Source organism: Cricetulus griseus, chromosome X (genome assembly GCF_003668045.3).
Source record: "Cricetulus griseus strain 17A/GY chromosome X, alternate assembly CriGri-PICRH-1.0, whole genome shotgun sequence".
NCBI classification, from domain to species: domain Eukaryota; kingdom Metazoa; phylum Chordata; class Mammalia; order Rodentia; family Cricetidae; genus Cricetulus; species Cricetulus griseus.
In genome coordinates this window covers 64,679,182-64,701,925 of record NC_048604.1, presented here as the reverse complement: position 1 = coordinate 64,701,925, position 22,744 = coordinate 64,679,182, and the positions used below count along the sequence as shown (strand labels likewise).

At 38.4% G+C, this 22,744-nt stretch overlaps 1 protein-coding gene across 5 annotated transcripts in view; it reads left to right on the top strand.

Annotated features, from left to right (window-relative positions):
• The window catches only part of Atp7a (ATPase copper transporting alpha), a 118,238-nt gene that overhangs the window by 37,266 nt on the left and 58,228 nt on the right, over nucleotides 1-22,744 (top strand). For 4 of the 5 annotated variants that reach the window (XM_027432881.2, XM_027432878.2, XM_027432879.2 and 1 more), the window contains one exon: nucleotides 12,050-12,187. In XM_027432881.2, coding sequence (XP_027288682.1) covers nucleotides 12,068-12,187 — 120 coding nt within the window. In that variant the 5' untranslated portion in view covers nucleotides 12,050-12,067. Of the gene's footprint in view, nucleotides 1-12,049; nucleotides 12,188-20,997; nucleotides 21,127-22,744 lie in introns of those variants that run through there. The other variant, XM_035449900.1, reaches the window with a different exon arrangement.

Genomic DNA, 22,744 nt, shown 5'->3' with positions numbered 1-22,744 from the left:
TCTTTGTGTAGCCTTGGCTATCCTGGAGTTCACTCTGTAGACCAGGCTGACCTCAGACTCAGAGATCTCTGCCTCTTGAGTGCTGGAACTAAAGGTGTGTGCTACTACACTTGGTTAGGTGGAGTGCTTTGTGTACATATAAGAGCCAGGTAGCATGTGTTTATAATCTCAGTGCTATAGGCAAAGCCAAGCATATCTTTGGAGCTCATCGGCCAGACATCCTACCTTGCTGAATCATTGAGCTTTCTGGTCCAGAGAGAAAAACCCTGTCACAAAAAAATAAGGTGCAAAGAGATTGAAAAAAACGTCTGATGTTAACCTCTGTTCTCCACACATATGTATATATGTATGCACCCACACAGATACAATACCTCTCTTCCTCTCACACACCCACATATTCACACACCCCCTAATTCTAGAAAAAATGCAGTCATGCCAAGGGCAGACAAGAAGGCCCTCACAGGCTATGATATACCGAAGAGATGAAAAACAAAATTGATTTTATACTATATATGTATAAGTAGAGAAATATTTTTGGTAAGCTAAGCACACCAGTCTACAGATGTCTTAAGAACACTCATGTTACCTGCCGGATGGTGGTGGCACACACCTTTAATCCCAGCACTCAGGAGGCAGAGGCAGGAGGATCTCTGTGTGCTTGAGGCCAATCTGGTCTACTGAGCAAGTTGTAGGACAACCTCCAAAGCTACAGAGAAACCCCGTCTTGGAAAAAAAAAAGAACTCTCATGTTCCATGTAGCTTTTTGTTTCAAGTCCTCATCTAGTTTCAGTTTCTTCTTCTTCCCCCTCCTCCTCTTCTCCTTCTTCCTCCTTCCCTCTTCTCCCCTCTCCTCCTTCTATTTTGAATTTCACCTTCTATCTTGGCTGTTAAAAAGCTGGTTGATGAGTTCTTCAGCCTTCCCACTATATCATTCTGCAGCCAGGCCTGTCCTCCTTTTAAGGCATGACATCAATATTATTTGGTTAAACAGAACATGCAAACCTATCATTGTCTCCAAAAAAACTGAGTTAGCTCCTTCCACTAGCTTTCATATGACTATTGCACACTATTAAATTGGTTTTCATTCTTCAGTTCATCTTTTGTAGAATTTATTTTTCTTCCTTCTGACTCTTGATGTTCAGTTTTTCTGTTCAGATATTTTTTATCTAGTTATAGGGGCTGGAGCAGTGGTTCACTGAGTAAAGTGTTTGCTGTGGAAGCATAAAGACCTGAATTTGGATCCCATGAACCCACAGAAACGCCAGCCATGGTGGCATGTTCTTGTAACCTCAGTTCTGGGATACAGACCAGAGGATCCTGGAAGCTTGCTGGCTAATTAGCCTAACCAAGATAGTGGTCATAGGTTCAATGAGAGATCTTGTCTTCAAAAATTATGATGGCTAGTGATAGATGATAACTACAGTAGATTTCATGCCTCCATATGTGCACCTACAGGAGAGCATGCCCACACATGACCTATGAATATTTTATGGAATTGTTAAAATTATTCCATGTATTTATTGGAATTCCAAAGGAGCTTGCTTCATAGACATTTGCATCATCCTCTTCAGTTTTGGGTCCTTGTGCTAGGAAAAAAATAAAGATTTCTGGCCTCCTACTGATCATTTACATTGTCCTGTAAATTAAGGAGGCAGCAAAACATTTTTGAGACAGGGTCTGGTTGTGGAGGTAGAGTTGCCCTCAAGCTCAGCATCTTCTTGCTTCAACCTCCAGAATGCTAGGAAGAACATCTTTTCACATCTTTTGAGATATGGAGGTCAGACTTCAACTTGGAGTGCTGTTCCTTAGGCTCTTTATACTTTGTTGTTTGAGACAGTGTCTCACTGGGATCTGAGCCTTGCTGATGAGGCTAAGCTGTTTGGCCAGTGAGAGTCAGACAGAGATTTCTGCCTCTCCAATAATGGGATTACAAGTGAACATCACTGTGCTTGCCTTCTTCCCCTGTCTCTCACTGTGTAGTCCCTACTGGCCTGAAATGTTCTATGTAGAATATGCTGGCCTTGAATTTACAGAGATCTGCCTGTCTCTGCCTCCAGAATCAATGGGATTGAAGGACTGGGTTACCATGTTGGGCATGCTTGGTGGTTTAACTTGGATGCTGTGGGTTCAGGTCTTCAAGTTTGTGCAACAAGCATTTATCCACTGAACTATCGTCTCTAGCCCCATTTACCTGATTTAAATTGTTTTGTTGTTGTATTGAGGCAGAGTCTCAATATGTAGCCCTGGCTGTCCTCAAACTCAGAGAGATCCACCTACCCATATGCCTCCTAAGTGCTGGGATTAAATTTGTGCTATCTACTTGTCTGTCTGTCTGTCTGTCTGTCTGTCTGTCTGTCTGTCTGTCTGTCTATCTCTATGTATACCATTTGCATATCTGGTGCCTGTGGAGGCCAGAAAAGAGCATCAGATTCTCTGGAACTGAAGTTATAATAGGTGTTTATGAGCCACCATGTGGATGCTGGGAATTGAACCCAGCTCCTTTGGAAGAACAGCCAAGCTTTTAATTGTTGAATCTTTTCTTCAGCTCAAGACTTTTAAATAATTAGTACCATCAAGGTTGGGTCTATAGCTCAGTTGTAGAACATATGCCTTTCAAGCACAAAACCCAGGGTTCAAAAAATGCTCTAAGTTGGCATTAACAGCCATATTGGTCTAGAAATGTTGAACTTAATTTTTTTCCATTTGTACAGGGGTAACGCACTGTATTAAATATGTAAGGTCTTTAAAAAAAGAAGGGATTTTGAGAGCCCATCCCATGTGAAGGGATGCTCTCTTGGCCTAGACACATGGGGAAGGGCCTAGGCCTGGCCCAGGATGATGTGGTAGACTTTGGGGAGCCCCTTTTGAGGGCCTTACCCTGCCTGGGGAGTGGAGGGGGGATGGCTAGGGGCAGGTGGGATGTTGGGGGGAGGGGAGGGAGTGGGAGAAGGGATTGACATGTGAAGCAAGCTTGTTCCTAATTTGAACTAATAAAATAAAATAAAATAAAATAAAAATGCTCTAAAATATTTTTTTATTCTTTGAGCATATAATATAATTACAACACTCCCCTTTCTCTTTATTGCTTTTAGTTCTTCCATGTGCCCCTTTGTTCTCATTTAAATCATGGCCTCTTTCTTTTGTTTTGTTTTCTTTTTTCTTTTTTGGCTTTTTGAGGTAGGGTTTCTCTGTTTTTCTTTTTTGGCTTTTTGAGGTAGGGTTTCTCTGTGTAGCTTTGGAGCTTGTCTTGGCACTTACTCTGTAGACCAGGCTGGCCTCAAATTCATGGAGATCCTCCTGTCTCTGCCTCCCAAGTGCTGGAATTAAATGCATGCCACCACCGCCCAGCCCATGACCTCTTTCTTTAATTTTTTTTTGTGTTACTAGTTATATAAATACAAACTGCTCAGTCTGTATAATGTCACTTGTATGTATGTTTTCAGGACTGTCCATTTGGTATTATATAACCAACTTGTGTGCTCTTCCCTGGGGAAAACTTTTCTCCCAGTCTCAGCATTCTTTAGTTGCCTGTAATGCTTTGTGTAGGGTTGAGACCTCATGGGCCTTCCTCTGTCCACTTTGGCATGTCTATTGGTGTCATTCCTGTTCAGTTCTTGTTTAGGCAGCCATGTTGATGAGACTTTATGGATGTAGCTTCTCTGACATTTCTAGAAGACACAATTTTATGGCAAACTTCCCGTTCCTCTGGCCCTTACAGTCTTTCCATTCCCATCTTCTGTAATCATCCCTGAGCAGTAGTATCAAAAGGCTTCTTTCTTTCTTTTTTTTTATTTTTTTGTTGAGACAGTGTTTTTCTGTGTAACTGCCCTGGCTGCCCTGGAACTTGCTCTGTAGACTAGGCTGGCCTCAGAGATCTAGCCTGCCTCACTGCCTCCCAAGTGCTGGGATTAAAGGTGTGCACCACTACACTTGGCTCTATTATATTTTTATACTTCTTGAAAACCAACCAACAAATACGAAACATAGGTTTTTTTCAACTTTATATGAATAGTTAAATTTTGACAGCATTATTTATTATTATTATTATTATTATTTTCATGTGTATTTAATATTTTTGCATGCATGATTTAGGATACTGCCTTGTCTTAGAACTAAAATTTTAAAGAAGATGTTCCCTCATGAAGAAAGCTGCATTGGGGACTAGCTGTGTTGATTAATAGTGAGGTCCTCAGACCTGAAAAACAATGAAAAAAATCTATAATTATAGGAAGTCTTTAATTTGCTTACAAGTTGTATCTGACAAGCTTGAATCAAGTGATTGTTTTGCTGGGAAGCATATATTCCAACCACCTATCTTTTTTAGAATCTAAGGCATATATTCTAACCACCTATCTTTTTTAGAATCTAAGGCTCACATTAAGTCCATATTTAAGTCATAAAGGGGTTGAAAAGTGGCTGATTCTTTCATGATATAAAATAGGTCAATATGATTTTCTCCTGCTTTCTTGAGGTCACCCTATCTAAAGCAAAAAAGTTTCACACTCACTGGAAACATGTGCTCTCCCTCTAGTCTTACTGGCATGGCACCAGTTGTTTAGTTTGTGATAGAAAGATTCATAGATACCTCAGGAATATTTATCAATTTCTGGGGAGCCTGTCTTCATCTGTTTTCTTTGCAGGGCACTAATATTTTGTAAGCATTTTTCCACATTGCTTCATCTTTGTCTGGTTTTGCTTTATGGCTTTTGCAAATGTTGCCCTATTAAATTAATCATTTTGATGCTATGATTAACCCTGACTTGTCTGTGTGAGTATGGCTGCATCTGAGCTTTAGTTCCTTTATTTTAAAGGAACTAAAATATGTAGCAGGATTGCTGAGAGATGTATGTGAAGATTTTCAGCTATGCAATACTGTAGGAATCTGAGGTACAAGTATTGCTGTTGCATGGCTGATTATTTATAGATGCTCTGACTAGTGTGGGAGTCATAAAAATGACCAGTAAAATAAATGTTCTATGCTGTTTTGACCTTATTAATATTTCTTTTAGTGCTGACTCCTAATCTTGTAGGAATAGCCACATGAAAAGAACAATTATGTTTTAAAACATATTACCTACATACTCCACCTGTTTCATCTGGAATCCTAGTCCTTCTGTAATAACAGTTGTCTGACGAAAGAAATTTAGCACTCAATATTTTGAAAACAGATTAAGTAGTAGGATTAATTTTCATTTTGAAAGCTTACACAATTTAAAAGAAAGTGATGTGTTATATATAATAACAGAGGGTAGTGCCTTTTCTGTCTGTTTACATTGGAGTGGTAGTAATTTCCAGTGAAAGCAAATGGGTAGGAAAAATTTAAGTCGATTTGGAGATATTGTGTAGCAACCTTGAAGGCAACTAGTTCAATGTTGTTTGCATAGCTAGAAATTACCCATTTGTTTAACTAAACAGACATTTTTCTAATTTAACAAAGTAGGTGTATTTGTATAGCTCTGGTGTTATAGAAGTGGGTGATTTGTACTATTTATATGTTTGAGTTAATTGTTAATTATCTCACTAATTGTTAATCTCACTAAGTTATTTCAGTGTTGGTAACTTCTAATTCTATACATTCTGTACATCCTCTTCACTGTTTTCTCTTAAAGCCTTTTATTTGTCTGTAAAAATCATAATAGGGCCAGGCATATTGGTTCACCCCTTTAATCCCAGAACTCAGGAGGCAGAAGCAAGAGGATTTCTGAATTCCAGGCAGCTGGGACTACATGAGATCCTATGTTTAAAAATCATTGTATTGATAGTCTGAGGCAGGAGCATCATGAGTTTGAGGCCAGCCTAGGCTAAATAATAAGACTGTGCTCAAGAAAAAAAAAATACATAGTAAGGAGTCAAGTGTGCTATTTCATGCTTATACTCCTAATACTTGGGAGACAGAGACAACCTGTGAGTCTGAGGCTAGCCTGGGATACATAAGACCCTGTCTCAAGAGGAAAAAATGCCAGTTGGGAGTCAGGCAGAGTAGAGTATTGCATGCTTGTAGTCCCAGCACTTGGGGGGCTTGAAGAAGAGGATATTTCTGTGAGTTTGGGGCCTGGGCTACATAGTGAATTCGAGGTCAGTCTGGTATACATAGCAAGACCTTGTCTTAAAAACCACAAAAAACTGTAATGAGAAGCCTATAGAAAGAGGAAACCCTATAACATACTTATGTGTCCACTATCCAGCCTAAGAAGTGGAGCACCTAAGTAGGTGAATTGTCCTTTTGATCTCCTCTACAGTCACACTCCTCCTTTTCCAACCTTTGCTTCTTCTTGTATATGTGTACATATAAACAGAACAGAAAATGTTTTAGATTTTTAAATTTTTGTATCCTTCTAAAACATTTCTCCCTCAATTCTGGGGTTTCTGGGTATTTACTTGTTACTCATGACTGCACTTCTGAGTTTTTCAGTCTCTGTGATGAAGCTATTTGGGACCAGATACATTTTTATGATGGGTTCCATTATCCATCACAGAGTGCTTTGTGCTGTTCCTGGCCTATATTCACTAGAGGCCCATGATCCTCCCCTTTGACCTCAATGTCTCTAGACATTGCAAAATGTCCCACTGGTGGTGAAGTCTCTTGCACTGAGAATCACTTTTCTAGTTCACAAATTTTAACTGCTGCATCATGCTCCAGCACGGCATTATAACAAACCTGTATTTCATTTATCCACTTATGGACATTTAGGATATTTCAAAAATGTTAATTGTAGGGAAGACTGCTTCAGTGAGACTTTTGTTCATATTCTCATTCTCTTTCTCAATCCCCCCTTTTTATTCTTTCTGACAGAATCTCACTAAATAGCCCTAATTGTTGTTAAACTCACTGTGTATGCAGACCAGATTGGTCTCAAACTTAGGGCAGTCCTTCTGTCTCTGCCGTCCAAGGGCTGAGATTATAGGTGTGAGCCACCTCATTTATTGCTTTCTCAAGCACATCTGTGAGACTCTCCCTAGGGTAATAGCAGAGGGATGGACAGGTTGACTTCTGCTATATTCATTTTTTTTTTTTTTGGTTTTTCGAGACAGGGTTTCTCTGTATTGTTTTGGAGCCTGTCCTGAAACTCACTCTGTAGGCCAGAACTCACAGAGATCCACCTGCCTCTGCCTCTGCCTCTGCCTCCTGAGTGCTGGGATTAAAGGTGTGTGCCACCAATGCCTGGAGAGAATTGAATTTTTATTATATGATAATTTATTAAGAATCCAGAAACCTCCAAATTCCTTACAGGAATTTAAAACTAATGTTTGCACTTCTGTGATGAACTTTAAGAAGTAGCTTTGGGCTGTGTACATGTTGGGTTTTGTATCACAAATGGTGATCTAGTCATAATGCTGCTCTTCTTGTAGAAATAGCATTGCTGTCTGTGTTTAGGGAGTTGCTAAACTATTTTAATAGGTAGAAATTATTTCCTCCAGTGTTGTTGAATGCTTTTGTCTCAGAGTCACTCATTATTAATAGCTGTGTACCAGATCTGTCTCTTTGATATTGTGATTTTTCCAAAGTCTGCATTTTTATACCATATGAAATTGCTTGTGCGCTCTTTCCTAAGTCATTTTCGTGGATGCAGTACAAGGTTGCAGTGCATAGTCTTGATTTTGTACTTACTTTAAAGACATTTAAAATTTTAAGGATGGATATAATATGTATCACAAAGTCAGTTAAATATATATGTATATATATGCAGTAAAAGGAAGATGAAATCCTCTAAAGTTTTGTGTATGAGGTCTAATTGAAATAGAATTTTGAAAATCAAATAAAAACGTATGTATTCATAGTTTATATTCCATACTTAAATTAAAATGTAGTGGGAAATCCAGTTGCATTAATGTAATTTTCATTTATGTTCAGACTTTCTATTCTGAACTCCCTAATATGTGAATCCCAGGAGAATTTAGTTTTGTTATAGGGGCCTGTATTAGTTACTTTTCTCATCATTTGACAAAATACCTGACAGGAAGCAACTTGAAGAAGGATTGATTTGGCTCATGGTTTGAGTCCATGAAAAGATGCTTATTATTATGTGTAACTAGGCAATCTGAATCAAAACGACCATGAGGTCTCTTTTCCTATGTACTAGAATGACTAGGAAAAAAGAGCCAGGGCATGGTGTTCCCCATCTGTAATCCCAGCTCTTAGGATGATGGTGCAGTAAGATTACAAGTTCAAAGCCATCCTGAAGGGGAGAGAAAGACCTTGTCTTAAAAACAAACAAACAAAAAACTAATCCCACTTCACACACACAATAAGAAGCAGATAGCAACCGGTGTCTCTGAGGAGGTAAAGAAACTGAAGTTCTCATATACTATTGATGGGAATTCACAGTGACACAGCTGCTTTGGAATATACCCTGGCAGTTCCTCAGACAGTTAAACAGAGTTATATAACACAGCAAGTCCACTCTTCAGTATTACCTAAAGGTAAAGGAAATGAAAGCACAATTTTTTTGAAAGTACAAAATTTATACAAACATTTACAACATCAGTATTTATAAGAACCAAAAGGGGAAATAACTCAAATGTCCATCAGCTAACAAGTAGATAATCAAAATGTGCATTTATTCAACTGTAAGAGGAGTGGTGTATTAGTATGTGTTACAACATGGATTAAAATTGAAAACAAGCAAAATGAAAGAAATCAGGTCACAAAAGATAGCATATTATATGATTCCAGTAATATGAAATAACTAGAAGAGGAATTCTGTATCTACAGAAACTGGATAAGTGGTTGCCTAGCACTGAGGCTGATGAGCTTAGGAGTTAGTGAGAAATAGTAAGGGGATAGGGTTTCTTTGTGAGGTGATAAAAATGTTCTAAACTTAACTGTGGTAATGGTTACATATGTTAAGAACTGTTGAATTTTATACTTTAAGTATGTGAGATGAATGTCAACTATGTCTCAATAAAGCTTTGAAATGGTTCTGAGAGAACTGCATATCTGCATGCATAAGAATGTCACTTGGTGTATTTGGGAGAAGATCAGTGATAGAGCACTTGGCTTAGCATGTACAAGTCCTGGATTTGATCCCCAGCACAAATAAAAGAAACAAAAACAATGGACAAAATAGGCTTCATAAAATTAAAAGCTTTTATGCGTTAGTGTAAACCCTCAAGAACATTAAAGAATGAAATGTCAGTATATGCAACTTTGTAGATGTGCCTTAAAAATATGCCAACTATTAGAATCTAGATATAAAAAAGCCACACTTTGAATAAATCCATTTACATTAAATGACTAGTATAGGTGTATCTATAGAGATAGGAAGTCCATCAGTATTTTTTTTTTTTTTTGGTTTTTTGAGACAGGGTTTCTCTGTGTAGCTTTGGAGCCTGTCCTGGCATTTGCTCTATAGACCAGGCTGGCCTTGAACTCACAGAGATCTGCCTGCCTCTGTCTCCCGAGTGCTGGGATTAAAGGCGTGTGCCACCAATGCCCGGCCCATCAGTATTTTTCAGGGACTAAGTAGAAGGGAATGGGTGCAACTGGTAATGACAGTGGAGATTTTTCATTTTACTTTTATTTATTATTTTGCATATATATGTGCTTATGCATATGCCTGAGTATGTGAGTGGAGGTCAGAGATCACCTTAGAGGAGTTGCTGTTTTTCCTTCCACTGTGTGAGTCTCATGGGTGAATTTACGTTGTCAGACTTGGTGGTAGGTACCTTTACCTGCTCAGCCATCTTGTCAGCCTGGAGTTTTCATTTTTGAGGAAAAGGAAAAGTTCTGCAACCATTGTGATTGTTGTGGTTGTACATCTTTTTAATGTACCCAAAACGACTGAATTGGAACACTTGAAAGACTGAGTTTCTTAGTATGTGAGTTACATCCCAGTTTCAAAATGAATACATGGGGCCAGTAAGATGGCCACATAAAGGGGCTTGCCACCAAGCCTTAAGTCCTGAGTTTGATCCCCTGGAGCCCACATGGTGGAAGGACAGAACTAATCCCTCAGTTGTCCTCTGAACTTTCTTGTGTACATTTGCATGTGTATATATAAACAAATACACATTCTCTTCCCTCTTTTTTTGTTTTGTTTTTTGAGACAGGGTGTAGCTTTGGAGCCTGTTCTAGAACTCGCTCTGTAGACCAGGCTGGCCTCAAACTCACAGAGATCTACCTGTATCTGATTCCTGAGTGCTTGGATTAAGTTGTGCATCACCAATGCCAGGCCTGTCTTGAACTATTTTTTAAAATATTTTATTTTATATGCATGGGGTTTTTGCCTTCGTGTATATCTTTGTACCACGTGTGTGCCTGGTAGTCAAGAAGAGCAGAAGGGGTGTTGGATCCCATGAAACTTGAATTACAAATGGGTGTGAGCACTATATGGATGCTAGTAATTAAACCCAAGCCCCCAGGAAGAGCAACCAGTGCCAGGCTATCTCTCTGATGCCTGGCCTTGATTCTTTATGTAGGTCAGGCTAATCTCCATCTTGACATCCTCCTGCTGTAGCCTTCCAAATTCTGAGATAACAGTCAAACACCATCACACCCATAGTTCACAGTGAACTTTATGAGCTAGTCTTGGAAATTAACATGTTGTCATGTCCATCATAATCTGTTCATTGGAAGCATCACCAAGTCTAGGACATACTCAGGGTGAAAAGAGTTAAATTCCATTTCTTGAAGGGAGTAAGTAGCAAAGAGTCTGGAATGTGCTGTAAACCCACAAAAACATTGGTACTCAATCTTCCTAAAGCTATGACCCTTTAGTACAGTTTCTCATGCCATGGTGACCCCAACCATAAATTTATTTTCATTGCTAACGCATAACTGTAATTTTGCTACTGTTATGAATTGCAGTGTAAATAACTGTTTTCCAATGGTCTTAGTTGACCCCTGTGCATAGGTTGTTTGGCCCCCAAAAGAGCCACAACTCACAGGTTGAGAATTGCTGCACTATAGGAAGGCAGAACTTTGGTAAAAAGCGAACAGAATAAATAAACAAATTATGGGCCTGCATATTAGGAGACAGGGGGTCTATAGAAAAAAAATAGAGGTAAGTGGAAATCAGGATATGTTTGTGTTGAAGGTTTGTTTATAGGTTGCTATTTTAAACATGGTATCATTATAGGCCTTATGACAAAGGTTAAAAGGGATCAGAAAATTAGCTACAGATTTCTGAAAATGAGGAGTCCCAAACCAAGAGAATAGCTAAACCAAAGGCCATGAGTAGCAGTCACCTAGTATGCAGTGTGACAGGCAGAGTCAGGTGTGCTGAGTGGTTGGAGACCAGAGAGGTCAGACAGGAGAAATCATGTAGAGCTGTATGAATAGCCTGAGGATTTGGGGCAACTTTGATTCTTCTGTCTACATCCAGTATTTCATGAGATTAGGTGGTAAACATGTTTCACAATCAGGAAAGTAGTTTACAAAAGCAAGTTAAATTTTTTTTGTTTCTTCGAGACAGGGTTTCTCTGTGTAGCTTTATAGACCAGGCTGGCCTCGAACTCACAGAGATCTGCCTGCCTCTGCCTCCTGAGTGCTGGGATTAAAGGCGTATGCCACCACCGCCTGGCACAAGTTACATTTTTAAAATTTCTTCTATTTTGCTTATTTATATGTGTGTGCACATGTGTGTGTCTACATGTGGATGTAGGTCTGGGGGCTTGAACTCTGGGAACTAAGCCATCTTGTTGGTTCCAAAATTTTATTACTTGGAGTGTTGTATGTCTTTATTTTAAATTAGCTTAGCCATAGAAGCTACTTTCCTTTACTTCATCAAAGGTTGGTTAAAACTTTCTCCTCAATAAGTGTAAAAAATGCTGATCATATTTTATTATTATCACATTTTCAATTGGAGGCATGTAGTAAGTAAGGTAAGTAAAGATTATTTTCATGCCAGCTCTGGTGGCGCAGGCCTTTAATCCCAGCACTCAAGAGGCAGAGGCAGGTGGATCTCTGTGAGTTCAAGACCAACCTGATCTACAAGAGTGAATTCCAGGACAGCCTCCAAAGCCACAGAGAAACTCTGTCTCAAAAAACCAAAAAAAAAAAAAAAGATTATTTCCATGGATAAATTAATGGTTTTATTTTCTCTAACAGGAATGTAAAGACATCAAAATGGAGCCAAGTATGGATGTGAATTCAGTCACTATCTCTGTTGAGGGAATGACATGTATTTCCTGTGTCCGGACCATTGAACAGAAGATTGGGAAAGAAAATGGTATCCATCACATTAAAGTAAGTTACTCTGTAAATTAGTAAGATGCCATCAACAATAATTCTGTTAAGAATTACTTCTGTTACCAGAATTGAAGCAATCACACTGATACATTTGACCAAAAAAAAAAGAGAGAGAGAGAGACTGTAACAATGCTAACCTGATACTAAATAATCTATATAATAATAATAATTTGCCTAGTTAATTCTGTTTTAAAGAATAAAAGCCAGTTATAATTGAGGCAGGAGGATCACTTCAGTTCAGGAGTCTAAAGACCAGCCTGGGTAACACAATCAGTCCTAGTCTCAAAAACAAAAACCAGCAAAGAAAAAGTATATTGTTCAAATATGGACTCTATTGTGGTTGTATATGTGTGGTTTTTATTATTTCTAATTTCTATCTTTTTATTTGAAACAGGGTCTGACCATGTTACCCCAAATGACTTTGAACTTAGGATCCTCCTGCCTCAACTTCCCAAGTGCTAGAATTATATATGATCATGACCAGATTTGCTTTTAACTTCATGCTGGATGGAAATATATGACCTCAGAGAATGACCTAGGAGTTTTTCTTTATCTTTTGTAGCATGGTGGTTATTTTGTGATTATAGTTGATATGAAATATCTAAAGCATTATACTGTATTATTATTTAGCATTCTATAAGCATCATCAGGTTTCTCATTGTGCTGTGGGTGCAATTGAAGTTCGGGTTATTTACCTTTTGTAAGGCAGTACTGCAGTTTGAATTTAGGGCCTTGAACATGTTAGGCAAGAGCTCTATCACAAACCTGTATCCTAGCAGGTTATTTCACTTTTATTTATTTGGGGGTTTTGAAACAATAAAAGTAAAATAGGGTGGCCTGGCACTATGTGGCCTAGTCTTACCTCAAACTATCAGTCTTCTTTCCTCACTTTCAGAATGCTGGGATTATAGCATGCACTGTATGTCTGCTGAAGTCCAGGCTGTTAAAAAGCATCTCCAGCACTAGAAGGGGCACCTGTGGCTGTCTTTTTTGGTATTATTTCTCTTTTTGTGGGTGGCTAGGGACACAGGATCTATTTGGTAGTCAGTCTTGCTGTGGACTCACTATATAGCTCAAACTAGCCTCAAATTTGAGATTCAACTGTCTCAGCCAACTGAGTTCTAGGAGTATAGGTGGGGGCCAGCCTGCCTGTCAGTTGCTTGAGGTTTTCCTAAGAATCTTTTTCTTGGTTTTCTTTGTTTGTTTGAAACATGGTGTATGTAGCTCAGGCTGACCATGAATTTGATATGTAGCCAAGGCTATCCTTGAACTGCTGATTCTACTACTTTCAATCTCCCAAGTACTAGTATTACAAGCATCTTACCCAGCTAAGAACAGTTACTTTAAGTGAAGTGTTTCAGACATACAAAAGTAGAGAGACTAGTGCAAGAGATCTCCACATCTAGGAAAGACCTTGCTACTTGTTTGCATGGTATCATCACCATTTGTATTGGATAGTGTTGTGGGTGTGATGTTGAGTTGGTCTAGGCCTCTTCCCTATTGTATGTGGTAAGGCAGAGATCCCTAAGCTGTGTATCATAATTACTAGTGTATCTCCGTGCTGGTGGCCATTTCTAAGCCCTTTGTTTGTTTGTTTTTTATTTAACTTTTCTTATTTTATTATTTTTGTGTATGGGTGTTTTGTCTTCATGTATGTGTACCATATGTGTACAGTGCCTTTCAGGCCAGAATATGGCATTTGATCCCCTGGGCCTGGAGTTACAGATCATTGTGAGCTGGTATGTGAGTACTGGGAATTTATCTGGCATCTTCTGGAAGATCAGACAGTGCTCTTAACCACTGAGCCAAACCTCCAGCATCTATTTTGAGACAGGGTCTGTGTAGCCTAGGCTGGCCTGGAATTTGCAGCAATTCTCCTGAAGGCAAGGTTTAAATGAGTCCACAAGACCCAAGATAAATGATAAACAGGTATTTATTAGGGAGGCACTTACACAAATAATAGTAAATAACTTTGGTGTTCCTGCTCTTGAAGATATAGTCTCTGTCCTTCTGATGCTCTGACCACAACCTCAAAAAGTGAGCCAGCCCCTCCTCTTCCTTATAAGGGGGTCACATCTGCACACCTGAAGCCACGTCCCTAGGATGTAGCCACCACCTCAAGTTCACTGGCAAAGCAATATTATACTACATTTCCCCTTTTTGTCTAAATAAGAGGGTTTTATGTCTGATACAAAAACTATATACAATGATAACAAATACCAAATACAGTCCAGGAGAAAGAAAAGTGAAAGCATACACAAATTTAGACTTACAACCAGTAAGAACAACATTAAGCAAGAAACACATACCCAGTCCCAGGTTAATGGCATATAACAGAGATTACTCTGATAGCTGTCCTAATCTGGAAAGTCTAAGTCTTGTACCTAATATGCTCTAGCTAAAATAAGAGAGGATATTAGCTGTGAGTCTTCAACCTCATGAAAGTCCTGAGAAGGAAAATAACATTACTAGGGTAAGCAGTAAGTGCAAGTGGGTGACTTCCTAAAGGTGCAAGAAATGACACAAACAGAAGGCTACCTGGACAGTCACCCAAGGTCTCACAGTAACGTCGGGGCAACCAACTTTAGCTAAGGCGTAGAGTATCTGACAGACCATCCCAGAAGCAGGAAAATTTGAAAGATTGCCCTATCCTGGCTTGCCAAGGGCAGTAGTCTCTTTGTGGTTATCTCCTGCTTACCCAGTTAAGACAGTGTGTTCAATGTCAGCAGTTGAGGCAGTGGCAGTTCTTTGCCCATAAGGCCAGTATTGCTAAGAAGAAAACGAATTCCAAATGGAGTGTCTTCGGTGCTCATCATACTCTCGGGAATAGCTTGGTGTTGTCAGGAGCAATTGTGTCACATGTCAACGGAGTTCTAAATTATTAAAACATTTAACTGCCATATCCTATAGGTCTTTGAAGTGTTTGAAGATCAAATATCTATGTTGGGTACATCTCTGAGCACATAGAGAACTTGACTAACATCATTAGGTATAAGAAGCATGGGTAACTATAATCTGTAATTCTCAAAAACATATTGCTTATTGACTGAAACTTCTCATAATTTAAACAATCTTTAAACAGATATGCAGCATAAGGACAATGGCCTCAAATTTGTAACTATACTCATATATATGTAAATCTCTAGATCAGAGGTAGAAATGAAATATTTTGACAAGAGGTAGAACTGTATAGTGCAAAATGATAAAAATATCCTAAATTGTATCAATATACAAAATATCTTAAGCATATGAAGAAACATACATACATACATACAATATGATAAAGATAATTTTACATTTTTGTGCAAAACATTATAAACAGAAAAAAGAGCCTACACAGTATGACAAATATACTTTTAAGTTTGAAACACTATGCAAATTATCCAAGACAGGAATACAAAATTAATTTTAAATAAGTATCAATATACAATTGATATACAATATATACAATATACAATCTATAGCAATTTAAGTTATCTATAGCTAATAGTTGCTAAAGTAGTTCACAAGAAGATATACTAATCTACCTATATCCCACCCCATCCATTCCCCTTTATGCTTTTCTTTTTTTGTTTTGTTTTTCGAGACAGGGTTTCTCTGTATTGCTTTAGAGCCTGTTCTGGCACTCTGTAGACCTAGCTGGCCTCAGACTCACAGAGATCCATCTGCCTTTGCCTCCCAAGTGCTGGGATTAAAGGCATGTGCCCAGCTCCCATTATACTTTTTTTAAAAAGATTTATTTATTTATTATGTATATAGTATTCTGTCTGCATGTATGCCTTCAGGCCAGAAGAGGACACCAGATCTCATTACAGATGGTTGTGAGCCATCATGTGGTTTCCTGGGAATTGAACTCAGAACCTCTGGAAGAGCAGTCAGTGCTCTTAACCTCTGAGCCATCTCTCCAGTCCCCCTTATACTTTTCTAAAAGAGTCTGAACGTCATATTCCATTCCCAACCCTACACAACTTAAAGCTAACCCTAAACAGGTGACAAGTTATCCATATCCTTGGGAAAAACAAAAACACTATCTAAGCCAACTGTAGGGAAAGGGGGTGTTGTTTTCTTAGAATTACTTCCAGCTGTCATGGGAGCAAAGGTGGCTTTATGGGATCCCGTAGGGAAAAAAAAAAAAAAAAAAAAAAAAACTAAAGCAATGGTTAAGTCTCAAGAGGACTAACTGTAACATTTGTAGCTGTTCTCGGAGTAGCATGTGATGCTTGTCTGAAGTTCTTCTCTGAAGCTCTGGCCAGAGTTTATAAGAAGGTAGACCATCTCAGCTAGCTAATCTGGAATTGTCTAGAGTAGTTTTAGTCCTAAACTGATCCTTGAGTGGTGTTTACTAGTTCAAAGACATCATGTTGAATCAAGTGGAATCAATGTTGTGGGGCCCCATCTTCTATCAAAGTGTTGAAGGTTCCTAGGTATGGTGGCTTGGAAGGAAGTAGAATGATTGATACTATGAGGCTGGCTGGGTTGCATAACAAGTTCCAGTCCAGACTGGGCTACATAGTAAGACTCTGGCTCACAGAGAATTTGTTTGAAGAGTCCTATTATAGTAACAATATGGAACAATTGGAATATTCCACATATGGAAGCATTTTCTTAAATATTATGTTACAAATTATTTAGACATGAACATGTTTATTTTCACTATTGGAGCTTAATAAGTTAATTCCAATAGGTAGTGTTCTTGCTGAATTTTGTCCTCATTTGTACAATGTGCCTGGTGTCTTAGTGTTTATTTTCACCATCTAAAATCACCTTACATTGATGATATTTGTGTTTTCTGTAGTTTTGCTTTTATGCAGTGCTCATTACATTTGGTGGAAAGTAAATGGCACTTTGGAATTTGATCATCCTGCTTCAATCCTGGAATGCTTTCTCTGTGAGCACTTGAAATCCACATTGCATTCTTACACAGATGTTTTTGAGAAAATGGGTCTCACTGTGGCCCAGGGTGTTTTTGAATCTACTGGGTAGCGGAGGCTGGCTTCAAACTTGTTCCAATCCTCTTGCTTCACCATCCTGAGTAAGCTTCCAGATGTTAATATTTTAAAGGGAGCTTTGCCAAAAACACACCAGATTTAGCACATAATTTAAAATTGTGGATTCACCAGATTCCTTTTTATGAGGAGCTCATTATAGTTTAAGTATATCCATATTACATTGGATCTAGAAGTTTTGTGTATCTCTAGATTAGATACCTGAACTCTGTTTTATCTAAATGTTAATTTTTAACAACTTAAGTCATCAAAGATTTTGAGTGGTTTTGGTTTTTCAGAAAGACACAGGATTTATACCTTATTGTCTATATATAATATTCTTTTCCAAGGTTCTTCTTAGAGTCTTGAACACATTGATTTACTTTGTTTTTGTTACAAAACTTTTACTAAGTGACACGTCATGATTCCTTCTGACTTTCCTTAACTCAAGAATCATGTGAGTGTTAATATACATGTGGTCCCTCTTTCCCACATATGAATCTGTAGGTGCTTTCCTCCGTCTTTTTCCTGCTCCTCTTGGTTAGAGAGGATGGAATAAACTGTGGGTACAGTTTAGTACTCGCCCTGGAGGGAAGAAGTGTTCTCCTGTGCTGACTCTGATCAGCTGTGGTTAAGCTTCATGTCTGTCATGTGATTTGTGTTGCCTGAAGTTTTCTGTCCCAGAGGCATCCATGTGAACACTTAGGCATACATTTTCCCATCTTCACATGCTTCAAAAATAGATTTCATCTTCTACCTTGGCCTGATTCATTTACTTCTTACCAACAAACCAATAAAGATTTGTATGGCTGGCTTTAATGTTCTTTGGCAAGAGAGCCAGGTTGGAAAAGCTGAGAAGTGATGGGTACTTACCTCATTTATCACTATGCTACAAGTTTCCTAAATAAACTTATCTCCACAAATAGCCAAATTTGTAAAAAAATATTTACATGATATTTATGAATCATGGCTTTATAAAATTAGATAAATGCTTTGTAGTTTGTCAGTTAGGGACGATGATCGGTAAGGAAGCTCTGAGTCCTTCAGGATTAAAGCTTTAAAATGAGTTCATTTCAATAATTAATATGTATGACACCCCTACTGGTTTATTCATAAATGAATCTAATTAAACCTCCACTTGAGTTAAGGTAGGGCTGGAGTTGGAGACCAGAACTCAAGCCAAATATCACTAATTATACAGTTGTATGTGTGCTAATTGCAGTAAAGCCATTTAATCACAGATGCTAGTTTACCAGTTTTTCTTCAAGTTACTTACTTGCTGTCTACTGACAATTTAGATATTTTCCCAAACCTTTAACCCCTGTCTAGTAAAGTGTATTGAGTATTTGTTTCGATTAAAACATCTATATATAACTATAGGGCTAGATTCCACTTAACAAAATGTTTATGCATTTATGATGCTTTATGTATATGTGCCTGAGCTGAGTATGTATGTGGACCACATGTGAACAGGTACTAGAAGAGAATGAAAGAGGATGTTGGATTGCCTGGAACTGGAGTTACAGGCAGTTGTGAGCTACCCATGTTAGTGCTGGGTACTGAACCTGGGTCCTCTGAAAGAGCAACAAGTGCTCTTAGCTCTTCAGTCCCCTCCACTTTTTTTCTTAAGGCAGGGTCTCAAGTATACCAGGTCAGTCTCAAACTCACAATTTAGCTGAGGATGTCCTTGGATTCTTGATCTTACTCTTTCCCTCTGAAGTGCTGAAATTACAGACCACCATGTCAGGTAGCCTTTTTCTTTTTGTGGTGCTGGGGATTAAAAGCAGGGCCTTCTGCATGCTAGAAAGCTCTATACCCCCAGCTAGATTCTATTTTAATATTTTCAAATACATTCCTATTTCTCAAAGCAGTCTACTTGTGCCCAACTCAGATGTAAAATTGCTATTTCCACTTCTAATAAGGTCTGTTTAAAGCTAGACAAATGCAATTGTATCCTGATTAAATAGTAAAGGAAGAAGAGCAGGGCTATAATATGAAAGCACTTTGGGTTACCAACAGTGATTTATACACTGAAGGCTGCACTTTCCAGGGCACATTGGTAATTTGATTGCTGAACCTGAAAGGAAACACGTCAGCCTTTTCCAGCTCTGCCTCTCCTCCATCAAAAGTCTTTATGAAATAGGATACATTGTGACCTTTCCCTTAAAAAATATTTTACTATTAAGCCTTTAGACTCAGATGGAGATTTATTGTGAAGTCAATGAGACTTAACTTTCAGAGCTTCTGCCTGCATTAACTTCCCTCTGACTCTGAAAAGAGTCGCAAATGTGCTCACATGGATAGGTGTTTTGTTTGCTTGCTTTGAGATTGGGCCTCACTATAGCCCAAGCTGGCTTTGAACTCGTGACCTTCTGTATGCTTGCTTTACTATGCCTGATTTGTTTTGTTTTTATGTTGGAACTTAGCCAAAATGTTAAGAAGTAACATAGGGTCTCATTATGCAGCTAAGGCAGGATTTGAGTTACATAGTTTTGCTGTTTAGCTCAGGCTGACCTTTAACTTTTGATCCCCTCCTGAGTGTTGCCATTGCAGGCTTGTACCACAGTGTCCAGATGTAACTTGTAATTTTTGTTTTATATTCAGAATATGTAGTTTTGTATAGAATTTTGCTATTTGTGGTTCTATATTCTTTTCCTTAAATAAGGCCCCTCCAATTGTTTGTTTCACATGCTCAAAAAAAAAAAATGGATTTGTCTCTTTCTAGGCACCTTTTTTTTTTTCTTTTTGGTTTTTCGAGACAGGGTTTCTTTGTGACTTTAGAGGCCATCCTGGAACTAGCTCTTGTAGACCAGGCTGGTCTTGAACTCATATAGATCTGCCTGCCTCTGCCTCCCGAGTGCTGGGATTAAAGGCGTGCGTCACCACCGCCCGGCCTATTCAAAGAATTTTAAGGTTTAAATTTTTCTGGATCATAGTTTTTGAGGTTATACTGTGTTGTCTCTCTCTCTGTCTCTCTGTTTCTCTGTCTCTCTGTCTCTCTGTCTCTCTGTCTGTCTGTCTGTCTGTCTGTCTGTCTCTCTCTCTCTCTCTCTCTGTGTGTGTGTGTGTGTGTGTGGTGTGTGTGTGTGTGTGTGTGTGTGTGTGTGTGTGTATGTGTGTGTGTGTGTGTGATAAACAGGGCCTAATATGTACTAGACAAACACTCTACCACTGACCTATATCTACAGCGTCTGTGAAATCAATTTTAAAAACAGGTTTGGGAAGAACAATATTTGGACTACATCAAGGAACCCTTGATAGTGTTTGGAATGGAGTAATAAAATTGTGATGTTAAGATAAGTGAGGCTACTTTATTGAATAATGCAGCAGTGGGAGAGATTGGAGCTTACTCAAAGAGAGTGGAGAGCCAGGAAGTCTCTAAATCTGAAATAAATGGAATGTGATTATTTACCTTTTGAGCTTTAGCACTTAAATACATTTTGGGAATTTTGTCTGAAATTGTATTGTTATTGAGTGTAATATTCTTATTTGTCCTGCTAGTGCTATCACAGTAGACTTTAAAGGAATTAACCTGAAGTTTAATTGAATCACCCCAGTGGTCTGTTCAAAGGAAAAATAACATGTGAAGATAATGTGAATCTCTTTCTCAGCAATTGTTTGGCTCTTTTGAAGTGGGAATGTGAAATCAAATTTTCTTAGATACAAGAACTGAATGACTGCAAAGGTTAATGCCTCATTAACTTGAAACTTACAATGGTAACTTTTGGAGTACTGCCCCCTTCACTCATGTAAGTGTCGTAGTTGACTCTCTTAATAGAGTATCCTTTAACAGTGATTGCACAGGGGTCTGGGGTTATGGATAAAGTGCCTGCTCAACAATCAGGAGAACCAGAGGACCAGAGTTGGATTCCTCATACCCATGTAAATGCCAGGTGGGCATAAAATAGAGACTGATTGAGGAAGCGATGCCTGCTGCTGCCATCTACACATGTGAGTACATGTACCTACAAATGTGTGCTTTCACAAACATGAATACACCAATACATATGCATGCACACATGCACATACCAGAAAATGGTCTAAGTGCTAGCAGTTACTAAAGTCCTGTGTATCAATGAACATAGTCCTTTCTCCTCTTAAGTTTACATAAATTTTGTTAAAAGGGAACACATCAGACTGTCTTTCAAACTGATACCCTTTTACCAACACTATATTACGATAAAACAGCATTTTGATTACTATAAATATTAGTGAATCGGGTCTATAGAAATGGCTTGGCAGTTAAGAGTACTTGCTGTTCGTATAGAGGACCAGGATTCAGTTCCCAGCGCAGATATGGCAGATCACAACCATCTGCAACTCCAGTTTCAGGGGGGTTGATGCTGTCTTCTGGCCTCTGTGGGCATCAGGCGTGCATATAGAGCATACACATACACTGCAGGCCAACAGACACATAAAATAAAAATAAATAAATCTTTAAAAATAAATATTAATGAGCAAGCATACATCCATGAAGACATTGTCAGTTATTCAAAGAAGCTTAGGTTTCTGAATTCTATTCCAGGGATTAAAGAAAGGGCAAATCCAAGATAAAAGCCTGGCAGTGAAGGAATAGTGTAAAGAGGATATTTCAGTATTTCCCTTTTATACTGCTGCATTTGAATTTTATATGAATAATTTGCATTTGTTGTATATTTTTGAAGCAATTGGAATCTATTAGAATGGGATTTGACAAAGCACTCAATTTATAAGTAGCTTAGTTTGTGAAAAGCACTGTTAGTATTTTTTCCAAAATCTATGGCATCTCTGTCTCTTTCATCTTAAAATATTTGAATATTTATATTGCCTTTGGATTATTGTCAGAGTTCTGATAATTGTCTTTTACAGTCTCATAATTGACTTAGTTGTAAGTGGTAACCTTTATTTTGATTGGTTTAATGGGATAAATACTTGCTGTTTGCATGCATGCCAGCGTGTAAGCTGGGGATTGAATTTAGGGACTTTCACATGCTAAATATGTACTCTACCGCAGAAGTACAGCTCTGTCCCCTGCATAAATATGAATAGAGCTTTATGGCATCTTGTTATATTTCAATTTTCAGTGTCATATATTAAAGGACAAGCATTAGCATTACTCTGTTAATATACATGCTTTTCAACAAGCCATAATATATATTGCATTGATAAATGGCATTTGTACTATGCATTGTAAATAGTTTTTAGTTGATTTAAAGTTGTGAATGGTAGATAGGACACATTAGAAATTTAGGGTAATTGCTGGGTGATGGTGGAGCATGCCTTTAATCTCGGCACTTGGGAGGCAGAGGCAGAGGCAGAGGCAGATGGATGCTTGTGAGTCCAAGGCTAGCCTGGTCCACAGAGCTAGTTCCAGGACAGCCAGTACTGCTATACAGAGGAGCCCTGTCTCAAAAAATAGGATAATTGATAAATCACTGAATTTCCTGACTTCAGTCTCTGTTTATAAAATGCCAAGAGTCTTTTCAGTTCTGCAAAACCTCTGATTACTTTTATACTGAGTCAGTACATGAAAGATTTAAGATTTCAGATTTAGCCATCTGAAAATTCCACACTGACCAAGCAGCATGCT